The 26476-nt window shown below is 38.7% G+C and overlaps 3 protein-coding genes across 6 annotated transcripts; 2 read left to right on the top strand and 1 right to left on the bottom strand.

The window, feature by feature from the left end:
* Positions 1 to 4758: 4758 nt before the first annotated feature.
* On the bottom strand, positions 4759 to 12701 carry LOC4350193 (putative protease Do-like 14). 3 transcript variants are annotated; one of them, XR_010737878.1, is made up of 10 exons: positions 12408 to 12701; positions 11213 to 11440; positions 11001 to 11128; positions 9851 to 10062; positions 9617 to 9698; positions 7730 to 7872; positions 5886 to 6006; positions 5541 to 5633; positions 5237 to 5413; positions 4759 to 5016 (listed from the first exon to the last, which is right to left on the bottom strand). XR_010737878.1 is itself a non-coding variant. In XM_066305775.1 (10 exons), exons 1-9 carry the CDS (start codon positions 12670 to 12672, stop codon positions 5297 to 5299), a joined length of 1389 nt encoding a protein of 462 aa, XP_066161872.1. In that variant the 5' UTR covers positions 12673 to 12701; the 3' UTR covers positions 4759 to 5016; positions 5273 to 5296. The 3 variants fall into 3 exon arrangements, 2 of the variants coding, with proteins under 2 accessions (XP_066161872.1, XP_015615568.1); XM_066305775.1 differs by having other exon boundaries at positions 5273 to 5413; XM_015760082.3 differs by having other exon boundaries at positions 4759 to 5413.
* Positions 12702 to 19703: 7002 nt separating this feature from the next.
* On the top strand, positions 19704 to 24557 carry LOC112936128 (glutathione S-transferase T3-like). Of its 2 annotated transcripts, XM_026021654.2 has the most exons (5): positions 19705 to 20254; positions 20591 to 20923; positions 21027 to 21584; positions 21962 to 22035; positions 24222 to 24557. In XM_026021654.2, the coding sequence occupies exons 1-4, from the start codon at positions 20252 to 20254 to the stop codon at positions 21962 to 21964; spliced, it is 897 nt and encodes a 298-aa protein (XP_025877439.2). In that variant the 5' UTR covers positions 19705 to 20251; the 3' UTR covers positions 21965 to 22035; positions 24222 to 24557. The 2 variants fall into 2 exon arrangements, with proteins under 2 accessions (XP_066161298.1, XP_025877439.2); XM_066305201.1 differs by having other exon boundaries at positions 19704 to 20254; positions 21027 to 22035.
* Positions 22132 to 24213, top strand: LOC107278345 (protein ANTAGONIST OF LIKE HETEROCHROMATIN PROTEIN 1). Its single transcript, XM_066305200.1, is given in 1 exon segment — positions 22132 to 24213. A coding segment is annotated over 1 exon segment (1551 nt). The 5' UTR covers positions 22132 to 22445; the 3' UTR covers positions 23997 to 24213.
* Positions 24558 to 26476: the final 1919 nt, after the last annotated feature.

Genomic DNA, 26476 nt, shown 5'->3' with positions numbered 1-26476 from the left:
GGCCGCCTAACCCCGCCTAATGGGTGGTACCGCCCCTGACGATAAACGAGAGAATAACTCTTTCCAATCGCACAGACAAACACAGCGTTACTTACAGGATGTAAGATAAGTAAGACAACGAGCGGTGTGTGTGTATATATATATAGTGTGTGTCTATATATATATATATATATATATATATATATATATATATATATATATATATATATATATATATGGGGTATGAGAAATATATATCACGGTACTAGATATATGTGTAAAAGGTGGTTTAATTTCTGATATGCATAGCTTTGTTTTAAGCTGAAGGTAGGCTTGGTTAGATCCAGTGATCATTCAAGTAACAACATTCCACACTCATGATTACTTATGAAATTTGGTTACTCAAGTCATTGGACTCCAAACTTCTCATTTACGCCCTATTAAATTCATTCATGCCTTGTGAGACCTATGATGAGCGATTGTTGTCACTAGAAAAAAAAATGATTTTCTACAATTTTATTTTAGACTTCGTCAAGAGAGAATGGTGCAACAACATGTCACTTGGTGAGCCTTGACAACAATCTCGCAGCAGGTAGCTAGGCTGGATTTTTCACATTTTGGTCCTTTTGAAAAACTTATTTCGCAAATAGACCCCTGAAAAAACTTATCCCAGAAATGGTCCTTTTTGGGGCGCCAGAGTGGCTGGCGCCGTCATCCAACGGGACGGCGCCAGCCTCTCTGGCGCCGTCCTCCTGCCACCGTGGCGCACGCGAACCGACGTGGCAGGAGGAGGGCGGCGCCAGTGGCTGGCGCCGCCCCAGGGAGGAGGGCGCCAGCATGGCTGGCGCCGCCGCCTCTATTCCTGTTTCTCTGTGTGGAGTTGCAACGGTGTCATTTTTATTTTATTTTTTTGATGTTTTTACACACTCAGGATCACGATACAACCAACCATAAAAAAAATTTAAACTCGAACTACCACTTAGCTAAGTCTGAAAATATCTAGTATACCACTTAGTCTACTTTGCACCTTCACTAAAATTAGACCATAACTCCTTTAGTAAAACTCTTTGATCAGCATGTTAAACATAATGCACTCTACCACTATATGAAATTACTTAATCTAATTCAAAATATAACCACATGAAATGACATATATAAGTTAAACAGTACATAGAGATGCAATTTTTTTATTTTTATTTCATTTTTTTGATATTTTTTTCACACTTAGGAGAACATAGGAACCAACCGTATAAAAAATAAACTCAAACGGACAAAATATGTGACATGTAGAATTTTCCAAAACTCTACCGAAATGGACAAAATATGTCATCTATTAAAATAGGCGTAACTTTCTCATACGGACTCGGAATTAGGCAAATAATATATGCATGGACATCTACAGAAAAAGTTACATCCGATTCTCCCCAGCTTTGCTGGGTTCGGCGATATTAAAACCTCCAAATTCCGCTTGCAAGATTGTGTTTTCGAGGAGAGAAGTTTTTCGGTGGAGCTTTGGAAAATTCCATATGCCACATATTTCGTCCGTTTGAGTTTATTTTTTACATGGTTGGTTCCTATGAGTTCCTAAGTGTGAAAAAGTATCAAAAAAATAAAATAAAAATAAAAAAGTTGCACATCTCTCTCCTCTGCACTAGTTCGGAGAGAGGAGAGGAGAGGAAAAATTCTACATGTCACATGTTACGTCTATTTGAGTTCAATTTTTCTATGGTTGGTTCTTGTGTGTCCCTAAGCGTGAAAAAAATATCAAACAAATAAAACAAAAATAAAAAATTTTGGGGGGGGGGGGGGCGCCAGCCACTCTGGCGCACTCCCCCTAGCCACCTCAGCATCGCCCCGCCACGTCGGCAGGGGGACGGCGCCAAAGAGGCTGGCGCTGTCCTGTTGAACGACGGCGCCAGCCACTCTGGCGCCCTAAAAAGGATAATTTTTGGGATAAGTTTTTCTAGGGGTCTAGTTACGAAATAAGTTTTTCAAAAGAACCAAAATGTGAAAAATCCAGGGTAGCTAGGGTGGTACTTGTCGTTGACCTTGACATAATTTGGAATTATTGGGCCTTTAATAGATGTCACAAGTACATGTGTGCAACCTTGTTGTGCATCATAACAGCAGCAGAGATCGTGACAGCTCAAGTTAACCGCATGCCCCCTTTCAGCTTTACAATTAAATCTGAGGGTCCCTTTGAATCACAGGAATAAGAAAACGGAGGAATAGGAAAAATATAGGATTCTGACAGGAATGTAAATGTAAAATAGAGGATTACAAAACACAGGAAAAACATAGGAATGACCGTTTGATTGGACCACAGGAAAAACACAAGAATTTGAGGAGAGATAAAGACTTAAAGGATTTCTTCCACGAGGTTCTACCTCTTGTTAAAATTCCTCCAAAACTTATATATGAAGAGGCATTCTATAGGAATTTCATAGGATTCCATAGGGTTCATTCCTTTGATTCAAAGGGATTTGTAGGAAAAATTCCTATAGAAATGAAATCTTCTAAAATTCCTATGAATTTCCTTTGAATCAAAAGGGGCCTGAAGGTTTTTACCATTCCTGTAGTTATGCATGCTGCACACCTAATCCCTGTTATTCCAGATCAGATCAGGGTGAAGTTTTGGTGATCGATCCAGGAATTTTTTTGGATCAATATGATTAACAAACAGAAGATATATGAGCTATTTGATTCGAATGATTACATTTGATCCTACATGCCCATTTTTCTTTTGGCTTGCGCAATAGAATGTAATAGTCCCATGATGTATCGACCGTCTCCTTTGGAGTTTGGAACAAGGAATTTTGCAGAAATTAAACAAGTTTTTGTAAAATTGCTGCGTTCCAAAAGAACTATTGTTTTGAACAGCTCAAACCACAGCCTATTCACAGGAAAATACAGCAAGGGCTTGTTCGGTTTTGAACGGCTCAAACCACACAGCCTAAGGCTTGTTCGGTTAATCCATATAAGGAAGACATTAGAGGGGAATTAACTTCACATGTGGAATTAATCCCTTTCAACCTTTTGAACCTTTTGGGAGGAATTAAGAAGGGATTAGAGGAGATTGAAGGAGATCTATTCCACACCTTCCCCAAATTCTCCTCAATCCTTAGGTGAGGAATTAACGGAACAAGGTCTAAAGCAGATGCACATGTTACTGCAGTTGAAAAAAAATCTAACCCTCCTACAGTTCCAGTTGCAGTCAGCTTACTGTCACACTATGCAAAATGGTAAAAGGCTGTTACTGTCTGAAGCTGTTTTCTTCCTACGATGTCCTGGTCCAAGGAATGGCATGTGAAAATGAAGTGTTGAGAAAAAGATGAAAGCATCGGCCCTGAAAAGCATACAGATGCTACAGCTAAAATAAAAATCATATGTGAATTGAATCATATTAGTGTGTTGTCAACCACAAATCTATGATGAACTATGCATGCAATCTTCATGAATGGTATGTTTATTGCCTTTTTCCCTGATGGGTAATCTAAGGGTGAAAGCATGGTGTAACATAAAGCAGTCAAGGTACAATTTTTTATAACATCAGAGCTGCAATGCTCTACCAAAATAAATCGACCAGTCTAAAGGTTGTGATTTGTGACAAGTCGGTCCATCTGCATTATTGTTGTTGTAGAGTAGAAAAATATACAAAAAGAAAAAAAAACGTGCTAAAATATATTTATAGGATTAAAAGGACATCTAGTCATGATCCTGAATGAGTTGTTTGCTAGCCCTAGAAATTCCTCCCAGAAACATATAATTAATTATAACAAATCGCTCACTAATTCGTTTCAGTGATAGACAGGCTTGAGTATTTCGCCAAATGATATGATTGCCCTATCAATCACAACCCCACAAGTAGTCGTAAAGTTCAACAGAAAGTTGTTTTTGATTTCTTGATTTCGACGCCTTAGGGTGACAACATAGAAAACACAATATATATATTTTTGTTTCCATAATAAAAAAAAGTCTTACAGTTACATGTACAGCATAGTTTATATAGACAGGGTCACATAACATAACATAATAGGCAATAATCTACCAATACAATTTACATCATGAACGTAGCAAAGACGGAATTAATTAGTATTTAAGCACAAATGATTCCGAGCAAGATGCAACGAGTTAAGCTAGGCTATTGGTACACCATACACAGGTAGAAAAAAGTGTACAACGATCAACAACATAAAAAAAAAAGAAAGAAATTATATCGCCCAATGATGAAGTACGAGAGGGACATTTCAACCAAAAGTATGATGTTGCATGTAACAACCAATAGAAATGGACCTAGGTTTTTCGGTATTGCACAAGGCAGGCAGGCAGCAGGGGGCGTGTGCCCACACCAAAGGTACCAACCTGAACTTGCAGACAAGCGAAAGATTCCAATACGCATAAAAAAGTTGCTTTCAAACAAATCTGTAAAATCATTCACCCCTTGAAACTTTTGCAATGCAGAAAGCAAAGAATTATTGATGGGGAGTTCACATTATTCAATCTCCATCTTTACATTTTTCCTTTGACACCATCGTACAAAAGTCGGGCATACTTGGTTGTTCTGAGACGACATGATAGCTGCTAACTATTTTTAGCATGTTGTTGAGATGTATCACTATGCCTTTGAATCTAAAACAGAAGGAAGTTGGCTGACATCTAGAACATATATACTGTACATACCATATGGAATTGGCAACATAGAACTGTATCAAGAAATGATTAATCTATCTGTATTGCTGTCTATTATTAGGGTTCCATTTTATTACGATGTGGTACTGATTAGGAGGGAAAAGACTTTATTTAGATTTAGGGACACAAGAATGAGAGCACAAGCTACACTGAGCTTGCCAAATAACAAAAGGTTATTTGAGACACTGACAATGAAACAAGCTGCAAACCACAGAACAGAACACAAGGCAAACATGGAAATCTCAGTTTATAAGCATATGCCACTGGCAAAATTGACTTGTTGCTCCAACTCCATATCGTACTATAATTCGCTCGCACCTTGTTTTCCTCTTCTGGAAAGGAGAGCATCTGTAGCCCCTGGTTAGAAAAACTCAACAAAGCGTTCATAGGGCATACTCCCTCCGTTTCACAATGTAAGTCATTCTAGCATTTCCCACATTCATATTGATGTTAATGAATCTAGATAGATATATATGTCTAGATTCATTACATCAATATGAATGTGGGAAATGCTAGAATGACTTATATTGTGAAACGGAGGAAGTATAAACTAAATTATATAGGATACATGAGTTGTGCTGGAAAATTCTACTCTTTGCTCAACCTTTCAAGCAAGATTAATTGTGAGTCATCTGCTAGAATCTGCTTCCTCTGGTATCACTGTCAAAGACACAGTTACATTGTTCGCCCTTTTAACAAGAACTTTAAATGGCACTCCAACCTTGTCCCCCATGATATCAATGATCTGGAATAAATATTTTATTTATAAATATGGTTTAACATGCTCTTGGCTCTTGGATTGAAGACAGGACAATATAATTACTAGGTTCCTAAAGGAATACTGTAAGTGATACACTAGTTAGCTTAGTTACCTCTTTGATGCTCTCAACCAGTTTACCATCAAATTCAACGACCACATCCCCAGGACGAAATCCTGCATGTTCAGCTGGTGATCCTGGTGTAACCTGGTTGACACTCATATGGTGTCAGCAGTGCCAACTACTATTATGATCATAATAAAAATAGACGCATGCTAAACATGTGACACCAGATTTGCAGTTGAGTTAAACAGTCATAGACTCCAGCCAATATCCAAAGGCCATTGCACTGTGATGATTAAAACTGAACAGTAAAATTCAATTCAAACAAGGTGATTAGATCCACTCTACCCAGCTGCAAGAAGATTCATCAGACATGATGAATTAAGCATCACTTACCATTGGAACAAGCACACCATTTTTTACATCTGGAAAAGAACTTGATCTTTCTTTAAGTTGTGCAATGATCATTGGGTTAAGGTCAAGCATCTTTAAACCAAGCCATGGTCTTACAACTCTCCTGCATTGCATGTTGGAGAAGTATAAGTAGCAGCTAAGCATATTACAAGCTAAACCAGAACAACTAAGCTAAGTGTTCATTACAAAAGCAAAGCCATGTCTGATTTCAAGTAATTGTTCACTATTGAATGAGGTTTCATTACTTCTCTTCGCACAAGAGAAACCAACAGGAACTAGAAGATTTAATCATGATAAAATAAATGTGACGATAATACATATATTACAGAACTTTACTGTTGTAAGCATGTTGAAACTATTTTGAAAGAACACACCCATTTTACCCCATTTGACTCTTATGAGCCCCCAAACTACAAAAGCATAGGCCTCACCAGTGTTTTCCTCTCTCTCTCTCTGTTTCTCTTATATGCAACTGCCAGCAGCTGAGCGCCGCTCCCTTCCCAATACCCTCACTGTCAAAGTTACTACACGAGCAACCTTGTCACTGTCTTATTTTCAAATATGCATCTTCTCGTAATTTTATCTCCCCAACTATCCTCAATAATCCTGCTGGGTCTAAGCAGTGCTCTCATTCCTCACATCTTAAGCCATGGAGGCAAGGTGGAGCAGTGGCCAAGATCAAACGAATTGATAAGATGCAAAGTTGGCTGGTTGGAAAAGTCTTGCTGTCTTGAAGAATGGTACAAAAGTTCACATACTCATCAAGAGTGAATTCATATCATTTTAAACACAGCGAAGGAAAACAGGTGAAATGGAAAACCACATGTATGCTACCAGAGAATTGAAATGGGTGAGAATCGCCTTCCTATTCACAGTCACCTACTCCTAGTCCTCATCTAGCCACTGATACGGATTGTTTGGGGAATTCGAACTAAATATACCAGCCCATCCCGGAAAATTGGTCATGATTTAACCCGTGCTAAACAAGACTTGAGTGGGATCAATGACTGCTATGGTGAGGAACTCAATAACATGGTAGCTAATTCAACAGCTTTATGGCTGTGTAAGGCACCGAAATAAGGTCAGTGACCACAACTGCTTGAAGCGGCGGTGATCAGCATGAAACTATTAGTGAGGGCTTCCATGTGTGCATTAGTATGCCAACTGTGACCATGTGCACACTAATATGCACATGAAAAGGACAAGTAGGGTTTGTTTTTGCCAAGATATAGTTACTACATTAGGACGTGACGACTCGAAATTTCGAATGCCATGTCAATCAAAACCACACTAGTCTTGAGAGTAAAGGGTTTACTGATTTTGATAATCAAGAGGGTGAAACTTAGACGGTCATGTAGTTGAAGGGTTGAAGTTGGATTCTTCTGGTAATTGAGGGTGTATACTAGATATATACCTATTTCAAAATTGACAGAAATATTACAAGCTGATTTGAAAGTATGATACTATGATGCTAGATGTCCTCATAATTCATTCTTGTACAAGAGTGCAATGCATGTGGAATTTATGTCACAAAAAAAAGAAAACTATTCATAAAAGTCAATGCATAAAGACAGACTAACCACCAAACGGTTTCTTGTATTTTATTTCTCCCACAGAACAAGTTGGAAACAATGAGGGCATTCCATTTAATTCTCACATTTATAGAAGTACCTAAGTGGGTAAACTACAGGCTTTAATCACTAAAAAAACCTCAACCTGAACTGAACAAATATATTTCAAAAGAAAAGACGAAATACACAGGAATGGTATCTAGGAATAAATAGTACAATGCAACTGGCATCATACAACTTAGAAGGAAGGCATACCCATTTTTCTTGAAGTTCTCCACTATTTTCACAATAGAGTCAATCGGTACTGCAAAGCTCAAACCATCAGCTGCCCAAACTTTCATCACATTAACTCCGACAATTTCACCGTCAAGATTCACAAGTGGACCACCAGAGTTTCCCTGTGTCCAATAAATGCGTGAACTATTTGACATAGAGAAATTGAGAAACTAGAACAGGAACTAGGGAAAAAAATATATCCTAGAAGTCGGTACATGTGAGCCCAATCATCCATAGGACAGAGTACAGAACCAACAAAAAATAACTCCAACAGACACAAAGGAGTTTATGTTCCTCCAAACAAGTATAACAAGAAAGCAAGAAAATTAAAAGGAAAATGGGATGGTTGACAGCACAATGTACTATATTTTTAGTTGGGTAAGCCCTGATAAGAAGGGGAAAAGTAATTCACAATTTTCCGATTACCCCCTTCTGCAATTACTAGAATTGCGATCCTGAATCAAATTGTATATGCTTCAGTAGAATTGAACTCTAGGATCAAAGCGTAGAATCTTAGACCTATTCCAAAGTGGCATGAGAGTCCGTTTGATCACCGTGGCACCTAATTTGATTCATTTATCGTTTATCTTAGCACCATAATACTGTATTCCTCTTAATAACATAATACCGTGGAATACATGCATTATTGACTGATTTTTTTTCAGCAATGTGCAGTACATTCCATGGGTTAATGGTAAGCATGTTTATTAGATCATTTACACATAATTTGGTTGGTAAATATACTCCCTCCGTCCCAAAATAAGTTCATCTTTGCCTCCACTTGTTTGTCCCAGAATAGGTTCATTTTTAAGCAATCATTACATTGTAGTTTGTGAAAGTAGGGGGACAAATGCGTTGGAAGTAAGTGGGGGACAATTCCATCGGGATTTAGTTGGAGGGTATTCTAGTCCTCTTGCTTTTGTATTGGTATGTATGTGATGGGTGAAAAATGAACTAATTTTGGGACGGAGGTAGTATTATTTAGCAACTAGGTCACATTCTGATATCATTTGAACAATTCTACGCCTAGAATAGCAATTTTAATGATCTTGACATTTTATGTGACAAACTAAACTAAATATATGTAATCCATTTTTACTTTTTCATCCTTCAGGATTCCAAATTTAAAGAGAAAATCTAATTCATCAAATAATAACTTCAAAGTAATCAACGTAGAAGTTCTAATTCTTTCCAAACCTGAGAAAGACCACACAAGCCAACTCCCAGAATGGTACAATCTTATACGATCCTACACGACTAGTGATCCTATGACTGGGATTACAAGCATTCGTGGATGAGCTGTAGCTCAGTGGTAGATCACCCAGTAGAGGTCTCGGTGGGCTTCGTACCCACTTCCCTGCACAAGGTTTCGGGGGCCCCTTCTTTAAAGCCAACTCAAGGGGGACATACTTGCCCCTTCATTGAGTTTTTTTAGGATTGCGAGACTTCCAGATATGATTCTTGATATGATTTTAGTTGTTTGGTTGGGTGGAATCGTAGAAATCACCCTATAACTAGAATCGTGATTTTAACAACCAATTGTTACCACCCAGTGAGATGATATACCAATGGTAACCACTCACTGAACAAACAGAGTACATAAAGGAGATAACACCTATGAGTACCACTCACTGAACAACAGAACAGAGTAGCTGAGAACTGTGTGGTGTTACGTTAATTGTTTTATCAGTGGGTTTGAACCACAAAACTACTTTGACATATGCTTATTAGATATATTAAAATTTTTCTGCATTTATTGTGATGGTTTGGTGACAGGGAGTAGTACAATGGCATAAACATTAGTATAAAACAATCTAGTGTACTCATAAAAGCAATGACTTAGGGGTATAATGTAAAGGGTCTTGCCTTATTGATAGCACAATCTGTTTGCAAATACTCCCTTCTTATTCCTCCAAGACCTAGGTCACTGCTTTTCCGGTCAACACAACTACAAGAGAATGGGGTGGAAGTGAAACATTGAAGCCATAAAAACAAGTAGAAAGCTTGCAATCAGAAGGTAGCTAATAATCTTAGTGATGGACAACAAATGAGAGTACAACAAACTAAAGAGATTAGGTCTGCACTTAGGGAGGTGTTAACCTTACAATACCAGCTGTAACTGTGTTTTGAAGAGAAAGTGGGCAGCCCAAAGCAACAACCCAATCACCTGGTCGAAGTTTAGATGATGATCCAAGATTTGCAGATGGTAAAGGGGTCTTCGATTTAATCTTCACAACAGCAATGTCAGAGTGACGATCAGCATTGAGAACAGTGCCTTCAAACTCACGACCATCTTGCAAAGTCACACTAACCTATTACAATTTCAACCTTTGTAAGAAAAGAATCAGGATTTATACAAACACATTGCAAAAATAACCTATATCAACCAAAATCATGCAAGAATTATCAAATAGTACTAAGTAAGAAACAGTATAAAAGTATTTATCATAATTCATAAGCACAACTATTGTATAATAATTTTTAAGAAAACAAGTACTTAGATGATCCGGACCATTAGGCACTGAATTATCCATTCTAACATGGACAATAATTTGGCCCCACACTTCATAGCTATCATAAGCACAGCTATAATAATTTGACCATACTAAAATTTAGGATTTTACCACTAGTACAGAGAAAAAAATTATTCTACGTCATTCTCTTTCTTCAAAAGAACATTAAAGGCCTATAACACTCAGTTTGTCCAAGCGCAAAGTGGTATTTGAAATACAAAACCAAACAGTAAATTCCAATACAAGCCAATTGTAATTTGTTGCATCTGTACTAATATAAGGAAATAAGTTAGTACATAAAAGCCTGAATTCTAAAGCTTGGAGTATATCAGATAAGTGTATTTCTGATGTCCAAGATTATTTTCCCATATTAGGGAAAAAAACACTAACCCCGGAAAAGAAGAAGAAGAAGAAAAGAACAATATGATATAAGGGGTTATCCATATCATGGCATTGAGTTTCATCAAATGCCTATGTGTGCCACTAATGTCTCACCAACGTAAGACAACTGCATGTTACCCTCACATTTTCTTTGGCATATTTCAGATATTGATGAAAACTATTGGCACAGCATGGATTTATCCTATAAAATACTGGTATACTTCCCCCGTGAGTAAATTATATTCAGGACTGAGCAAAAATCACAGATTTATATGAATAAGTGCAGGAAACATAATGAAGAAGTGTACAGCTTGAGATGAACAGAAAACTACGAAAGTTAGTGACATGTTAACAACCTTTCCCCTCAAGATTGGTTTTGTGCTTTGAAAATCTAGAACAACATGGGCACATGTCAATATTGTCCCATCTGGGTCTATTATGGTTCCAGATCCAATGCTCTTCTCTAGAACCCATCCATGAGTTTCTACAAAAAGACAAACAAAAGTTTATTATGTATAGCTAATGTGCTGACTGTAAGTTTTCACACCCTCCTTTAGACAGTTTTTACCTTGTGTAGAAGAAATGTTGACAACAGCAGGACCAACTGCAGCTGCAGCCTTGGCGATTGTATTTCGGTTAATACATCCTGGGCAACATTTTGAATCATCTGAGTTTCCATCAGAGCTCTGGTTGCTCAAATTAGTGGGTGGAACTGACGCAGATGCGAAGGAATTTTGGGTGGGAAACCCTGCACTCCAATTTGATGCAGATGTGAAGAAATTTAGGAAGGAAAACCCTGCACGTAAACTGTACACATTAAGATCTTCAAGGAAAAAAATACGAGAGATTAATCAAGAAGATATGGTGGCTACTATTGTTTTCAGCAAAAATAAATAAATAAATAAATTCTCTTGAGTGCTTCTCTTATATAGTGAATATGTTGTTAAGTTACACATCGTGAATATTCTCATAACATTTTATTGACAATCACAGAAGCTGTTCAGCTCAAATACTCATAAAAGGCATTTATACAGTGTAGAGGCAATTTCATACCTTCTACAGAACAAGCGAAAGTCAAAGCTAACTGTTAACAGCTGAAATCTAGCACATACTTACATGGTCAGATATACGCAGATTCTGCAATGTAATGGGATAACATACTATGTTCTCATCTCCACACACAACATGCCATCAGATTGGTCCTCAACCAGTCCTTTTGGTACACAGCACAATAGAGTACATATAATATAACATAGTGGGGGCACACGCTCAATTTAACTTTTTTATTTTAGGAATGACTGAATTTAAATTAACTACCCATCAAGAAAGCAACTGCACAGATAAACAAAGAAAAACTCCCACGCACAGGATCTCTCACCCACCTACTAAAAATTCAGAAGCATTGTTCATTTCCACATCGAACCACCATTTCCGGAAATCACAATGGTGGTTAAACTAGAATAACTCCAGCACATTGATGCACAACACCGTAGCTACACACCACACGCTAGAATGTATGCATATGACAAGGCGGCCACAAATTTATAGCTCAATATCACACTATGTTCATACATAGTTGGCAAAATACATTGAACTCGCCCAGGAAAGCAGATCACGCATCTACGTCGAGCAATCACAGTAGGAAAAAAAAACAATGAATCAATCCACCGTTGCGAGAACCGTACACGTCACCCCGACGAACGACGACGCCGAAAAATGGCAGGAGCTAGTCTGAAAGAGAAAACGGAAGGAAACCGAAGTACCTTCACCGAGAGGGAGCGGCGACGGGAGGAGGTGTGCACTGCCCCCCGGGAGGATCCCCGAGGCCGCGGAGGACAGCGCGCGGCGGAGCGGCGAGGACGCCGAGATGCGGACTGCGGTGGTGGTGGTGGAGAAGGCTTCACCGTCACCGTCGCCGTCGCCGTCGCCGCCGCGGCGGTCGTACGCGAGCGCTCCTGAGGAGGAGGCGGCGGCCGCGGCGGCGAGGAGGAGCGCGCCGGCTCGGCGGGGGCGAGCGGCGCGGAGCATTGCGGCGGCGGCGGCGAGAAGAGACGAGAAGAAGAAATAAAGAAAGAAAAGAAAAGGGAAACGTGTTTGGTGGGCCGTATCGAGGCCCATTTCATGGGTGAAGTCGGCTGGGCCCATTTCGAATGAAGAGTGGGTAGGGCTGGATGGATCTATGTTTTTTTTCTCATTGGAGTAAGTCTATTTTACCTCTCTCATTATCTTGCCCCTTAATCGAACCGCATCCCTCAACGGGTCCCCCTATTACGCGATTGATCGCTGGCGCCTGCGGCGAGCGATCGGGGAAGGACCCACTTGTATGCCTAACTTGCGTGTGTGGAGGACGGGAGATCGAAACGAGAAAAAAAACTGGTTCGTTGGTTTTGCCTTTTTTCTGTCTTACATACAACTGGTTTGTTGGTATTCTAACCATTGCTTCACATATTTTTCAGTAATTTGGGATGATCTAAATCCTAGTGTAATTAGGATGTAGTTGTGGGCCACTGGGCCCTAACATGTTACTTCCTACGTACGTTTACTTTTGACATATAAACTAACTGTGTCTAAACCCTATACATACAAATTTTTGTAGAAAATTTATACACGTAAACTTTTAATATAGAAACTTTATAGGTATAAACTTTAGATCTATAAACTTTCTATAGATGAATTCAAACGAATTTAAAAAATAAATTTTAAAAAGTCCCACATAGATATTCGCAAAAAGAAATGATATGCACGTACACACGTCTCCTTAGGAAGAAGAAAAGGAAAAAAAAGCGCTAACTTGGCTCCATGAAAATCGGTAATAGTAAAAAAAAAGGAAAATAAAAACAGTTAAGGAGCAATTTCTAACATAAAAAGGTAAAAAAAAAGATGACTCGATCACGTGGGCGCACGGATGGCGATCGTCCGCCCGTTAGCAATTTCGTCCCTCAACCACACAACCAAGTATAACTCCATCCTCAACTTGAAAATGGTTTATGCTGAGTTAGCAGAAAATACTTTAAACAATAATAGTGACCCCATGTGTCATCCCCTCTCTCTCTTTCCCTCTTCTCTCTCCTTCCACCGCCTCCCCAGCCTCCGCTTGGTGGGTTGTATTTTGGCCCATTGCTGAGGTGCAGAAGATTTGTGGCCCGTTTTGCATGAACGGCCAGTTCAGTTTGGTTGTTTGGATAGGCCTAGATGGTCCATGTTTTTTTCTTTTTCTTTTCCAAACTCATTCGTGTGTGTTGCGGGGTACCGAAAACCTAGTGCTCTCTCTGTTTTAAATTAAGGGACATTGTAGATTGACGTCAAAATGTGCCCTACTAATTTATCGGTAGTTTAAATAGTAAATGTGATAGTTTAGTTTAATGCTAAATAGTTGGTAATGCCCATGCTTTTATTATAAGATTTGCCATCATGTTGCTAACAAAACATTAATAACGAAAAAAAGTATTAACAGCCGCATCATTTGCTTGTTGGCTTATCAGACGTAATCAGAATTTAAATTTCAAAAGTTAATTTTAGATTTGATTTTAAAGTTTCATTAGTAGTTTATTATTTTTTAACATAAGCTTTTATAAGTTACTAAAGGATACAAGTATATAAAACTTCTACTTATAAATTATTTTAGTTGCTTTAGTTTGTTTTTCTACGGATTATCAAGTAGGGATCAAACAATGAGAAGTGCTAAAAGAACTCGCGCAATCCTTGACTTCACCAGAGCTATTTACGCATTTCATCTCCTTTTCTCTCTGACTGATCTAATATTCTTCCCTGTTGGAAGCTTCCATTGTACGGTAACGTACCATTGAATTTTCAGACCGAATCGAATCGAAGCAGGTTTTCCAGGATACACATCATCATACATGATGAAACCAAGAATTCGTCGTTCAAAGTTCTAAAATCGAGAAAGAGAAGCAGTATCAATTTAGTACTTTTATAATTTATATTTACGCCTGCGGGCAACGGACGCTGTCTGATGCGAGACAACATCAGGCAAATTACATCGATCGTCGACAAGTTAACTAACTCCATCCACCACTGCTGGATCGATTTCATCATACATATATGTGCAAAACGGAATCAAATCGCTTCTCATTCTAGCAGAGATCAGAGTCTGAACTCGGGAAATTAAACAGCAGTTCAATTGTCTAATCAACGTTTGCTCTTCCTTCTCTTCTAGCAGAGAATTGCAGAAAATGATGATAGAGATTAATAATAAAAAACTTTCGCGGACAAGTCGATGCAACTGATGATGATGCCAGATATGGATCTTGTTCAAGTGCAGACAAATCGTGATATCGACCAAATTTTCAGAGCGAACCGAAGCATCGATCGATCGATCGTCTCGCCCGGTGCAGTTTTTTTTCCAGCTCCAGCCAAGAAAATCTCTTCTTCCAGGATATACACATGATCAGACACGGAAGAACTTGCCGTTGAAAGCTCTGCTGTTTTTGTTCTTGAGAAAACAAAGTTACGTTGTCGTGTAAAGAGGAGCACGGTCAGTCAGTATTCGTGCAGAGATAGATCACTGTCTGAAAAAAAAGAACAGTTCAAGATTCTCTTCTTCCGTTCTCTGTTTAGATTAGTTGTAAAAAAAACCTTGCGTCCATAGTACAGATTAATGATGGTTAGATTAATCAAACTTTTTTGCAGAGAAGTCGATCGATGCAAACTGATGAAGTCGAAGCAGACAAGTGGCGATCAGTTTCTTCTGCTGAAGATTTCTGAAGGCAAACGTTGCTTGTTTTGCCGCCATGGACGAGACGACCAGGCTATAGGCGGCCATTTTCGTCCCTGACGCCATCGATGAGCTCGCTCGATCAGATTCCAGACGAAAAACCTCTACAAGATGGTTTAATTGCTTAATTAAATCGCAGTGCTGTTTGTGATCGATGACGTCCATGTGGATCAGAGACAAAGCATCCGTGGCATTACTTTCAGAAAAGATAGAGTAAAGAGTGAAAGATATTGTTGCAGCCTTATCATGATGCACTTAGAAGTTAGAATGCAGTTCAGACGATGACAAACGGACCATTGCAAACAAAAAAATAAGTAGAATTAATCTCGTAAAATAGTTTAGAGATGATGCTGATGAACTGTGATGGAGACCTGTATGTTGACATGTTGTGTCTCTCCTTAATTATGTAGAGCATGACAATTTAGTGTGATAAAATAATAGTAACATTTCATGCTAGCTAGAATGACTCAACACTGTCGTTTGGATTGATCCAATGGGCATCTGATTCGACAACCACAGCCACTTGCATTAACAAGTTAACATCAGCTGCAAGCAGACATGGATACTTTGGCATGCAGCTCTGATGAACATCAGTAGACTCACTGTACTCCAGTCCACTAGACTTGTCTGCTCTGCATATGCCATGGAATTCTCTGAACTTTGTTGCATTTTGCATCATGCTGCCTGCAGAAGCCTGAATTTTACAAGGCAGAGAACGACCAGTCCACATGTCACAATGACTTTGCACGGTGCTGTACTGTAGTACTATGTACTTTTCTCTATGTCCAAACACTTTCTCTGAATAGTGGTGATCTTGGACAGTTCAGAAGCTCAGTACGTATACTTTTCTGTGGTCCAGGAGAAAGAGTTTTTTCATTTCTTTCTTGTTCTGTTCTGCAAATAACTGAACATTAATTTGATCGATTTGTATGAGGTGGTGGCTCCATCTGTTGCCTTGTCTGGCTGCAGTGTTCTCGAAGACAGGGACTGAATTTTACTTTCGGTAGTTTACTCCTCAAACCAAAAAATGTTTCTAGAAGCAAAGGTTTGGATGTGGACATATTTTGTAGCTAAACTGATGTGGATTGATGGGGGTTAAAGAAATGCATGGAAGTGGAAGCTGCAGGAAGGTTTTCTTTTCTGAAACCATGTTCAGCATCGGTATTGTATAATACTAATAGTTTCATTGTCTTGTATGTTTCTTTCTCATTTAAAAACTTTTTAGAGGCGCATACTTTCGTGGTATTTGTTAATGCAGATAATGCAAATAACCCGCTACTTGCCACTGCTTTTGTAAAACAAAATTCTGGCATAATGTTAACATAAGCACCTTCTGTGTAAAAAAATAATTTCTAGCTATAAATCTAAGCACCGTCTATACCCAGATTTAAAGTTAGAAGTTGATTTTTTTTCCTGTAACAGGGGAGCAGCGGGGAAGTGTGTATACCTATCTGTAATGAACTGACATTTCTAAATAGCTATCCTTAATGGTGGATCTAAACAAAATAACGGGAAAGCATAGTGCTTCCTTCGTTTCAAAATATAAGGATTTTCATGTTGTTTAGCCAATCCCAAGGTTAGGTCAAAAGATTCATTTTTAGTCACTTAAGTTGTTAATTTTGATATTCTAAATTACTTAGATCCTCTTTCTAGGCATGTGATCGACTTAAAATCACTAAAATAACGAGAATCATATGAATCAATATAGAAATCACTATATAGTGGTATAAAGTTCGAGTTCCAGAAATTCATTGTAGAATGAAGGGAGGACCAAAGAACACGTGATGAGTAGAAAAATGTTGTGAAAACACCTGCACAGCACCTCTACTGTACTCCGTCAAACCGGCAAACCCATGGCGGCTGCCTAGCGGTCGTCGGTTCCTTTGGTCGGCCACTGCTTCTGCTGGATCTGCATCTGTGGAGACAACAAATCGTGTCTTGAGGAAATCATTCAAGCTCATACTCGTATTAATCAACATCAAAATTCTCTCTCTAGATCTCTCTCCCAATTCATCATCATGTCTAAGACTAAGATCGAGAAGGTGGAATAAGGGCAATCCCAACCCCCTACCTCAGTTAGTGTCCATAGTATTAAATACACTGTCACATATGTAAAATTTTGAAGCGCTAAACAGGGGCGAAGCTAGCATCAAAACAAGGGGAATGCACTACCATTGAGAATCTAGAAAATTTCAGTACAACACTGTACATTCTAGTGTTTTTAAGTGAGAAATTAGGAATTTGGGGGTTCATGTGCACCTCCAATATAACATAGCTTCGCCACTAGCGCTAAAAGAGTTAACAAGAAGATAGGTAAAAAGATGAATACACTATTTTTTATGTAAGAAATCATCTCTATACAAGGAGATATGTGGCTAAAAGAGAAGAGAAGAGAGGTGATTGGATGATAATTTAATTTGAAGATACCAATGGTATAATGTTTATATGGCAGAGCAAGTACGTGGTTGGGATTGTCCTATTGCATCGATCAATCTCTCATTCAATCGTATCATGAACCCAGGATGGGCCAGATTCATCACTTACCGGCATGGCAGGGAGATCCAAATTAAATACAGACACTTGCCTCGTTGCTTTACATGTCATCGATTGCCTCTACATATCACCTTGATTTTCTTTTTCTTCTTTTGTCCTTTGGATTGTTCTGGGGGCAGCCTAATCTAGTTTTGTGTGATTGGTTCACGGTGGTATAACTTTAGTTCTGGTTTGTGCCTTTGAGGATTATTTGTTGATTAATTAACTTTAGTTTGCGTTTGTACCTTTCAGGTTATATTGATTTTGGGTCTGTTCACTTTGATGTCATTTTTAACCATACTAATTTTTCTGTTAAAGTTGTCAAAAAAATATCTACGTTTAGTTTATTGCCAAATTTGGTCAATACATAAGAAATCCTGTCAAAATTTTAGCAATATTGCCATCTTGCTAAAATTCTAAAAATTTTGATATTACTAAAACTTGTTAAGGTTTATTTTGACTACAATCTGAACAGAACAGGCTCTTTAGGCAAGCTGTTAGAAAAGCAAAAGCTTCTAGAAGGAAACTATACATCGGTGTGCATGGATTCTTTTTACCAGCCTGGATGTTGATGGGTGAGTCAACACTCGAGACACCACAAGCGTGAGTGCGTGACATGTACTGCATATTCCAAATGGAGGGATTTTTACACACAAGGACAATAGAGTTTAGTACTTTTGGGGAAGAAATGACCGGACATTTGGAGTTAACATATGCATTTTTTACTATTGTTACCACAAGGACAATTTTCATGAAGTCATTATCTTTGACTGAGTACACCCTTTTCTGGGTGTAGAGGTTTTAATCTATTGTTTTTTAAGAAAATAAAGTATTTATCTTATTAGTACAAGTTATGATTTTATTGTACCGTTTCATGCAAATAGATGATGGTGAAATTTTGTCAAATAAATATGACATTGTGCTATATTGTAGTACTATAGTATTTATAGAAAATTTCATAATCATCAGGGCGCGCACGTTTTTCCTGAAGCTTGGATATTGTATAATATCTAATTAGGCTGAGTTCTAAATAGATATTCAGAACGTCTATTTTCTTTCGTGAAACCAGCTTTCTCAAACCACGTGTTTCTTGTAAAAGTTATATATACACATGTTTTTCTTTAAAAATATTTTTAAATTTATAGTAGTTAACACTAATTTATCTCGTTTGCATGCCAAAAAATCCTAAACAGTTATAGAGTTGTGTATATAGATCAAGAAAACAAAACCGGCCTTATTGTCAAGTACCAGTAATTAAGCACTGAAAATGATACTTCCTCCATCCATTAAAGTTAGACATATTTTATATTTAAGTTTTTCAAATAAGTTGTTCCTACTTATAGGCTCTACACATTTAAATAGAGAGGAAAATTAAATGATTGATCAGAATCCGAGAAACCATTTTTATACTAAATGGTTGTACGCGTGCATATATCTTTGTTTTGTTATATACCAGATGAGTTAATTTTTTTTGGTCTTGGTGATAAAAATAATGTGTAATATTTGGAAAGGATATGAAGTACCACATATTTTATCGACGAGAGTGGTACTCCCAAGATCCACAGCAAAATTAATTTTGGATCGAGTCTCTTCATCGCTTTTGTCATTCGGCTCCAGCTCTTCTCAGGGCACTCCCAACCCTCCACCTCAGCTAGTGTCTATAGAATTTATTAGGCTGCCACATAAGCAAAAATATGATGTGGCAAAGAATTTAATGAAGGGAGAGAAGAAAAAAAGAGAGAAACCGTGTCTCATGCACGAAACGGGGTCGGGCGCAGGCACCAAGACTACGAAACAAGAGAAACTAGCGTTGGGGGCAACTCATCGTTTCTTCCGCCCGGATTTTCCTCGAGCTCTCGATCTGCTGCGCCCGCCTCCATCCCGCCGCCATGCCTACCACCGTCCCGCGCCAAATCCTCACGATTTTTCGGCGCGCCCCTAATCCTCTTCGCGCCAACACCAGCTCGTGCTTCTCTCTATCCATCTCGTTGCCTCCTTTTTTCCCTAATCACTTGTCTTCTCCAATCTCTCTCGTGACAGCTAGAATCAGCCAAAACCATCCCCAATCGCTCATCCCTGAGAAAGTAGTTCTCCCTAGCCATGCGCAAGCATGAATCTGACGGAATCGAAGATGCGTCGATCCAAATCCAATCAGGCTGCCGGTGAATCGACTGCCCTTGATCCAGATGCCGCTAGTGTTGTGGGAGCCGACGGTGCTCCAGATTCTACTGTTGTTGCTTGTGGTGCTCTACGAGCTAGTGCTCTAGGCGCTGGCTTTCCTACCGTAGGTGCTCATGCCGCCAGTGCATGGTGGCAGGAATCATCTCCCGGTAGCTCGGAATGGTAAGGTGCAAATTTTTGTATGCAAAGATTTAGGTTAATCAATGTTATTAGTAAATTAATGGGTTATATTAGGCTGACAACTTTTTGCTTCAGAGAATTGCTAATCTAGTGTTGTATAGCTGGCACTTTTTTACTTTAAAGAATTTTTTGCTAGCCTCGGTGGCAAGATGTATAGCTGGTACTGCTAATTACTTGTATTCACCTGATTAATTTAAGTCAAACTCATATATGCTAGTTTATGGGGACTGATTTTTTTCTGAAATATATTGTGCTTGTATTTCACCACTTCTGTTCTTGACACAGATATTAATTTTTTTTGTTGTTTTCTTTTTCAAGATGTATCCACCAGGTGGTTTCCTAAATTATTTACAGAGTAATAAGATCTCTCCATTTACCCAGACACATCCATTTGTGAACTATCATAATGCAAGTCAGCTGCCAGAAAATTTCCACTTTGTTGGTGCACCAATGAGTTATTCTACAATGTCACCTACAACTCCATGTTCTAAAGCGATACCGTCACCAACTGGGAGGTGTGCTGCAGCACAAATAGGTTCACAAGATAAAGAAACAATTGATATTGAGGACGATGACACCATCGAGCCTGCTAGATCCGATGCTAGGTCCGAGAAGCGATTGAATTGGTCAAATGAAGAAGACATTAGATTGGTAAGTTAATTTTCTTTGTTTCTTTTTGAAGATTTCAGTCTGTATGCATTTAAAATTATTTGCACTTCATTAAAGGTACGGTTTATTCTTCTCCTAATTGTAGGCTAGTGCTTGGCTGCACAATTCAATTGACCCGATCAATGGAAATGATAAGAAGTCATATCAATATTGGTTAGATGTTACTGCTACATACAACAGTACCACTAAGAGTAACCGTATGAGAAATCGTAACCAGTTGAAGCAACGTTGGGAGCGCATTAAGAAACCAGTCTCCGAATTCAATGGTTGCTATGCAAGAATCACTAAAATACATCAAAGTGGTATGAGTGAAGACCAAAAGATGGACCAAGCATTCCAGCTATATGCCTCTGAACATAATGACAAGCCTTTCACAATGGTGCATGTATGGAGGATATTACGGCATGAGAAAAAGTGGTCTACATATTTGAAGAAAATTAACAAGGAAAAGTACAAGAGTATAACTTCTAACCCAACTCATGTTGTGAATGTCGAAGATGCTCCAAAACTGCGTCCTATTAGGCATAAGAAGGCCAAAGATGAACGCAGCGGAAAACGTCTGGCATCAGAGGCTATTTCTGTTATTGACCAGAAACTAGATAAATTCATTGAAGCAAGCAGCAAGGCTGAGAAGATAGGAGAGGTACAACAAAGTTTGGCAAATAAGAAGCTAGAAGTAGCCAACCTTAATCATAAAGCAGCTCAGGAACAAACAAAGAGTAAAATGATTGACCTTTACAAAGACTTACTGCTAGCTCCCACAAGTGATCTTAGAGAAAGTTCAATACTATAGCCCACTACTAGCTCCAATTCATCTATAGCCAATCTAATAGCTAATTTATACAATGTTGCTTCCTATAATATTAATATATGGTCCCACCTGCCATACACATATTGCATCTTGGAGCCTGTGCTACAGCTGGCTACAAATCTGTAGTCTGCTGCTCTTCTCTCTTATTATTTATCTCATTAAAATATATTTATAGCTGGCTAATAGCCTGCTATTGTACCTGCTCTTAGTGAAGAAGCTTTGGCTGAGAGATCCAAAACATTGGAGTGTATGAGATTGGCTTTGTTTGCTAAAGATAATTGAGGTATGTTTTTAATATATTGTTGGCAAACAAATTGTGTTGTGATAGTACCATTCAAATCTGAACAAGTGTTAATTTTGTCAATTGTGTGAACTCATTTTATTTTTCTAGTGCTTGTTTGAACACAATTAATTATGTTAACTCATTTTTTATACTGCATGTTGAACACAATTAATTTTGTGAACCTATTTTCTTTTTATACTACAACTGAATACTATCAATTGTGTGAATGCATCCTCTTTTTGTACTGCATTTGACCACTATCTATTGTGTGGACCCATTTTATTTTTCTAGTTCTTGTTTGAACACAACTAATTATGTGAACTCATTTTTTTATACTGCATGTTGAACACAATTAATTTTGTGAACCCATTTTCCTTTTATACTACAACTGAATACTATCAATTGTGTGAATGCATCTTCTTTTTATACTGCATCTGACCACTATCTATTGTGTGAACCCATTTTTTCTACTGCAACTGAACACCATTAATTGTGTGAACCCATTTGACTACCCTGACATATTTATGTGTGTGTATATATATCCTCTAGCTCACACATTCTCCCCCTCCTCTGCCTTCCACATTCTTTCTTCCCTCTTTACTCTTCCATCTTCTCTCATCCTTAACACCATGTCGAACCAATCTGATGGTGATTCCCCTACACATGATGATTCTCTTGATGAGGTGAGCAGCATAGATCCAATGGATCTGTACCCATTGGATGAGATCAGCAACATATTGGGTGATCTTGCTGATCATGTGGTAGCCGAATTGAAGTCCGAAGTTGAAGCTCTACAAGATATGAGACCTACTAGGCAGAGTGGTCCGAGGAGGTATGTTGATAGGCCTTATGAAGAATCTAAACATGGGCTATTGAAAGATTACTTTGTACAGAATCCAGTCTATAATGATACAACCTTCCGGAGAAGATTCAGGATGAAAAAGCACCTCTTCTTACGCATTGTTGAAGCCCTAGGCCAGTGGGATAAATATTTCACACTGAGAATGGATGCTCTTAACCGCCCAGGGTTATCTCCACTTAAGAAATGCACATCGGCTATTTGCCAATTGGGAAATGGTAGCCCTGCAGATCAGCTTGATGAGTATCTAAATATTGGAGATAGTACTACAGTGGAGTGCTTGAAGATGTTTGTGAAGGGTGTGATTGAGGTATTCGGTGCAGAGTATTTGCGACGCCCCATGGTGCAAGATGTTGAACGCTTAGTGCAGATTGGTGAGCGTCGTGGTTTCCCGGGCATGTTAGGGAGCATTGACTGCATGCACTGGCATTGGGAGAAATGCCCTGTTGCATGGAAGGAAATGTATACCCGTGGTAATCAAGGTGTTCCTACGGTCATTCTAGAAGCAGTAGCTTCACATGATCGTTGGATATGGCATGCCTTTTTTGGTGTTGCTGGATCCAACAATGATATTAACGTCCTTAATCAATCACCATTGTTCGTCCAGCAACTAAGAGGGGAAGGTCCTCAGGTGCAGTACCATGTCAATGGAAGGCAATACAACACAGGTTATTACCTTGCAGATGGCATATACCCAGAATGGGCTGTCTTTGTTAAGTCAATACGTCATCCACAATCTGAAAAGCACAAGTTGTTTGCAAAACATCAAGAAGGGAAATGGAAGGATGTTGAATGTGCTTTTGGTATTTTACAATCTCGCTTTAGTATTTTGAAACGACCTGCACGTCTATATGATCAAGGGGATCTTGAGAATATCATGCTAGCTTGTATTATCCTTCACAACATGGTAATCGAAGATGAGAAAGACATCGAGCAGCTTCCTCTTGATTTGAATGAGACACCAAGCACATTAACTGTATAAGAAGCTACAATCTCACAAGGACCTAACCCAGAGATGGAAGAAGTGATACAAAGAAATGCTATTATTCGTGATCGTATTACTCATAAGCAACTTCAATCAGACTTGATTGAGCATATCTAGCAAAACTTTAGGAATTCAAACTAATTAGGTGATTGTTAATCATTTAAAGTCTAATTTACAATTTGCGTGTTGCTAATAACTAGTATGTTTCATTTTAAGTTGCAATCTCTGTTACATTTTAGCCTAGCAGTACCAGTTTAGCTAATTATGTTCTCACTTATTTTTCTTGATGTAAAGCTTCTGCATTATTTTGATATTGACTTGCCAACTATTTTCTTTTTATAGATCAAGTCCTGCTATTTTGGTGCTGTTGTGCTGCTGGTGGAAATGCTATGGATCAAGTTCGGTATGCTGTCGAAGCGTGTGGCAGACTTATGGTTACATATGTTTTTTTGGTTTGGTGTTGCAGTGCATCTAGAAGAACTGCTCATGTCATAAGAGACTAATTTGAGTCCAACTATTTTGGCTGCCAGTTTGGGTCCTACCATTTGGCTACCTATATGTTTTTTTTCCTTTTTATTGTACTGAGATGGATGAACTTGAAAATTCGCTACTACTTTATGCTCATATATGCACTGATATCTGCTAGTTTCTACTCATATAATGTGATTTGCACTAATATATGTTCATGTTTTGATATTTGGCACTACAGTACTATGTAGATTGGCGTTCATATTTGGACGTATGCATTGATGTGTGTCACAGTTGATCCTTCTCCATTTACAGGACATGCAAATAGCTATTAAATTTTCTTCTCTTAGAAACTGCTATAGACACTGTGCATTGGGGAGGTAGTGTCTACAAATGCATTTATTATTGTTTCTCTCTTCTAGACACTACCTATAGACACCATGGATTGGGAGTGCACTCAGACCGTACGTCAAGAGCAATAAATATAGAAAAGCCGTGCTATAAAACCGTTTCGTACTTTCTCATTGCTTCGGTCAAGGAGCCGTTTCTCACGGCATTTAACGCATAAAATCCGTATTAGTGAAGATGTGCACATTTCGATCGTGCAGCTAGCTAGCTAGCACGCAAATTTTGTGGCACGACCGTGTGCCACGCCACGACGGCTACTCGCGTCGACCATTATTCGTAAAATCTCAGTTGGTTCGTTTTCCACGCGAGGATTGTAATTAACTTTGGATGACGCCCATGGATATATCGAGCGATAGACCCACACAACACGCGTCGATGATGAGCAACCAAGCGGTGGCCGATGGATCGATATATCCACCGCCGGAATTGACCGAAATTCCGTGGGCGCGCCGGCAATTTTCCAGCCAGCGAGACCACGGATCACGTGGCCGGCAAGTTTAAGCTTGATCATCCCCTAAGATTATTTTTAGGATCTTCTAAAAAATAATTATTCTCCCTAACTAGTCGTGTCTCTCTGTTTATTTGTATGAAGAATAAATAGACATAATTTAATACGCTGCATGTAACCACGGCCAAGATTAATTTATATTAGTGTAACCTCGTGCAATATTTAAAGCTTGATGCAATTCACGGGGCACGAGCGACGTAGCATCTTAACCGATGAGGATTAATTTCAGAATTATAAAGGTTTTATTGTCTTTGGCCTTTACATTCTTTGCTTAGGTGATGATCAAATCAGGATAAAGGGAGTAGTAGGCTATGTTCGGATGTATGGTTCCTAACTTTAATTCCTTGTTTTCCACGCGCACATTTTTATACTCGGTGCATTTTTATAAGAAAAAAATATAGGAAAGTTAATTTTAAAAAAATCATATGAATCCATCTTTCAAGTTATCTTTAGCTCTGCGCCATGAACACAATAGATCCAACCTAGTGCTCGCTGCATTTGGCCTCGGAGGCAATGGTAGCTCAAGCGTCGGATCTGGCTTCCTCTACTTCCTCGGCTAGTTGGATCCTATTGAAGCTCAATGGTGGTGGCAACAGATGCTTTGCGTCGTGATCACAACCTCCCTAACGCGGTTTCGACCTTTGCTCATGTGCATCATTGTCCTTCGTCCTAACAATCCGTGACAAGATTCGTGTATTCTCGTGAGGGCTTGCGCACCCTAGCAAGGGCATAACCCACGCTTATGTGGACGGGAATCTTCGAGCTGACGAGGTGAGGCCAACCACTATCTCACCACACTGTAAATGGCCTAAGTATAGATTTTAACAATGTGTAGCCATGGAATTAGAAAATGAACTACACTATATAAAGCTGACAAAAGCAATTCTTTCAGAGTCTCATATGTTAGCTACTCCCTCCATCTCAAAATATAAGCATTTTTAGTTTAGTGACAAGTCAAACATTATCAACTTTGACTATTAATAGAAAAAAATAAAAAAGATTAATCATATAAAATTGATGTTACTAGATTTATCATTAAACAAACTATCATAATATGTAATTTTTTTATTTTAAACATCTTACTTTTATAAATATTATTGATCAAAATAGCATCTCGGAGACCATGTCAGAGACTAAAAATGCTTATATTTGAGAACGGAGGGAGTACTCATTTAGATCCCCAAACAACCCCAAAGATCCCGCTAACGAGTAA

The sequence above is a fragment of the Oryza sativa genome, chromosome 11 (assembly GCF_034140825.1).
Source record: "Oryza sativa Japonica Group chromosome 11, ASM3414082v1".
NCBI lineage: Eukaryota > Viridiplantae > Streptophyta > Magnoliopsida > Poales > Poaceae > Oryza > Oryza sativa.
The sequence above is the reverse complement of the archived record's forward strand: the minus strand, read 5'-3'. Positions and strand labels throughout refer to the sequence as shown.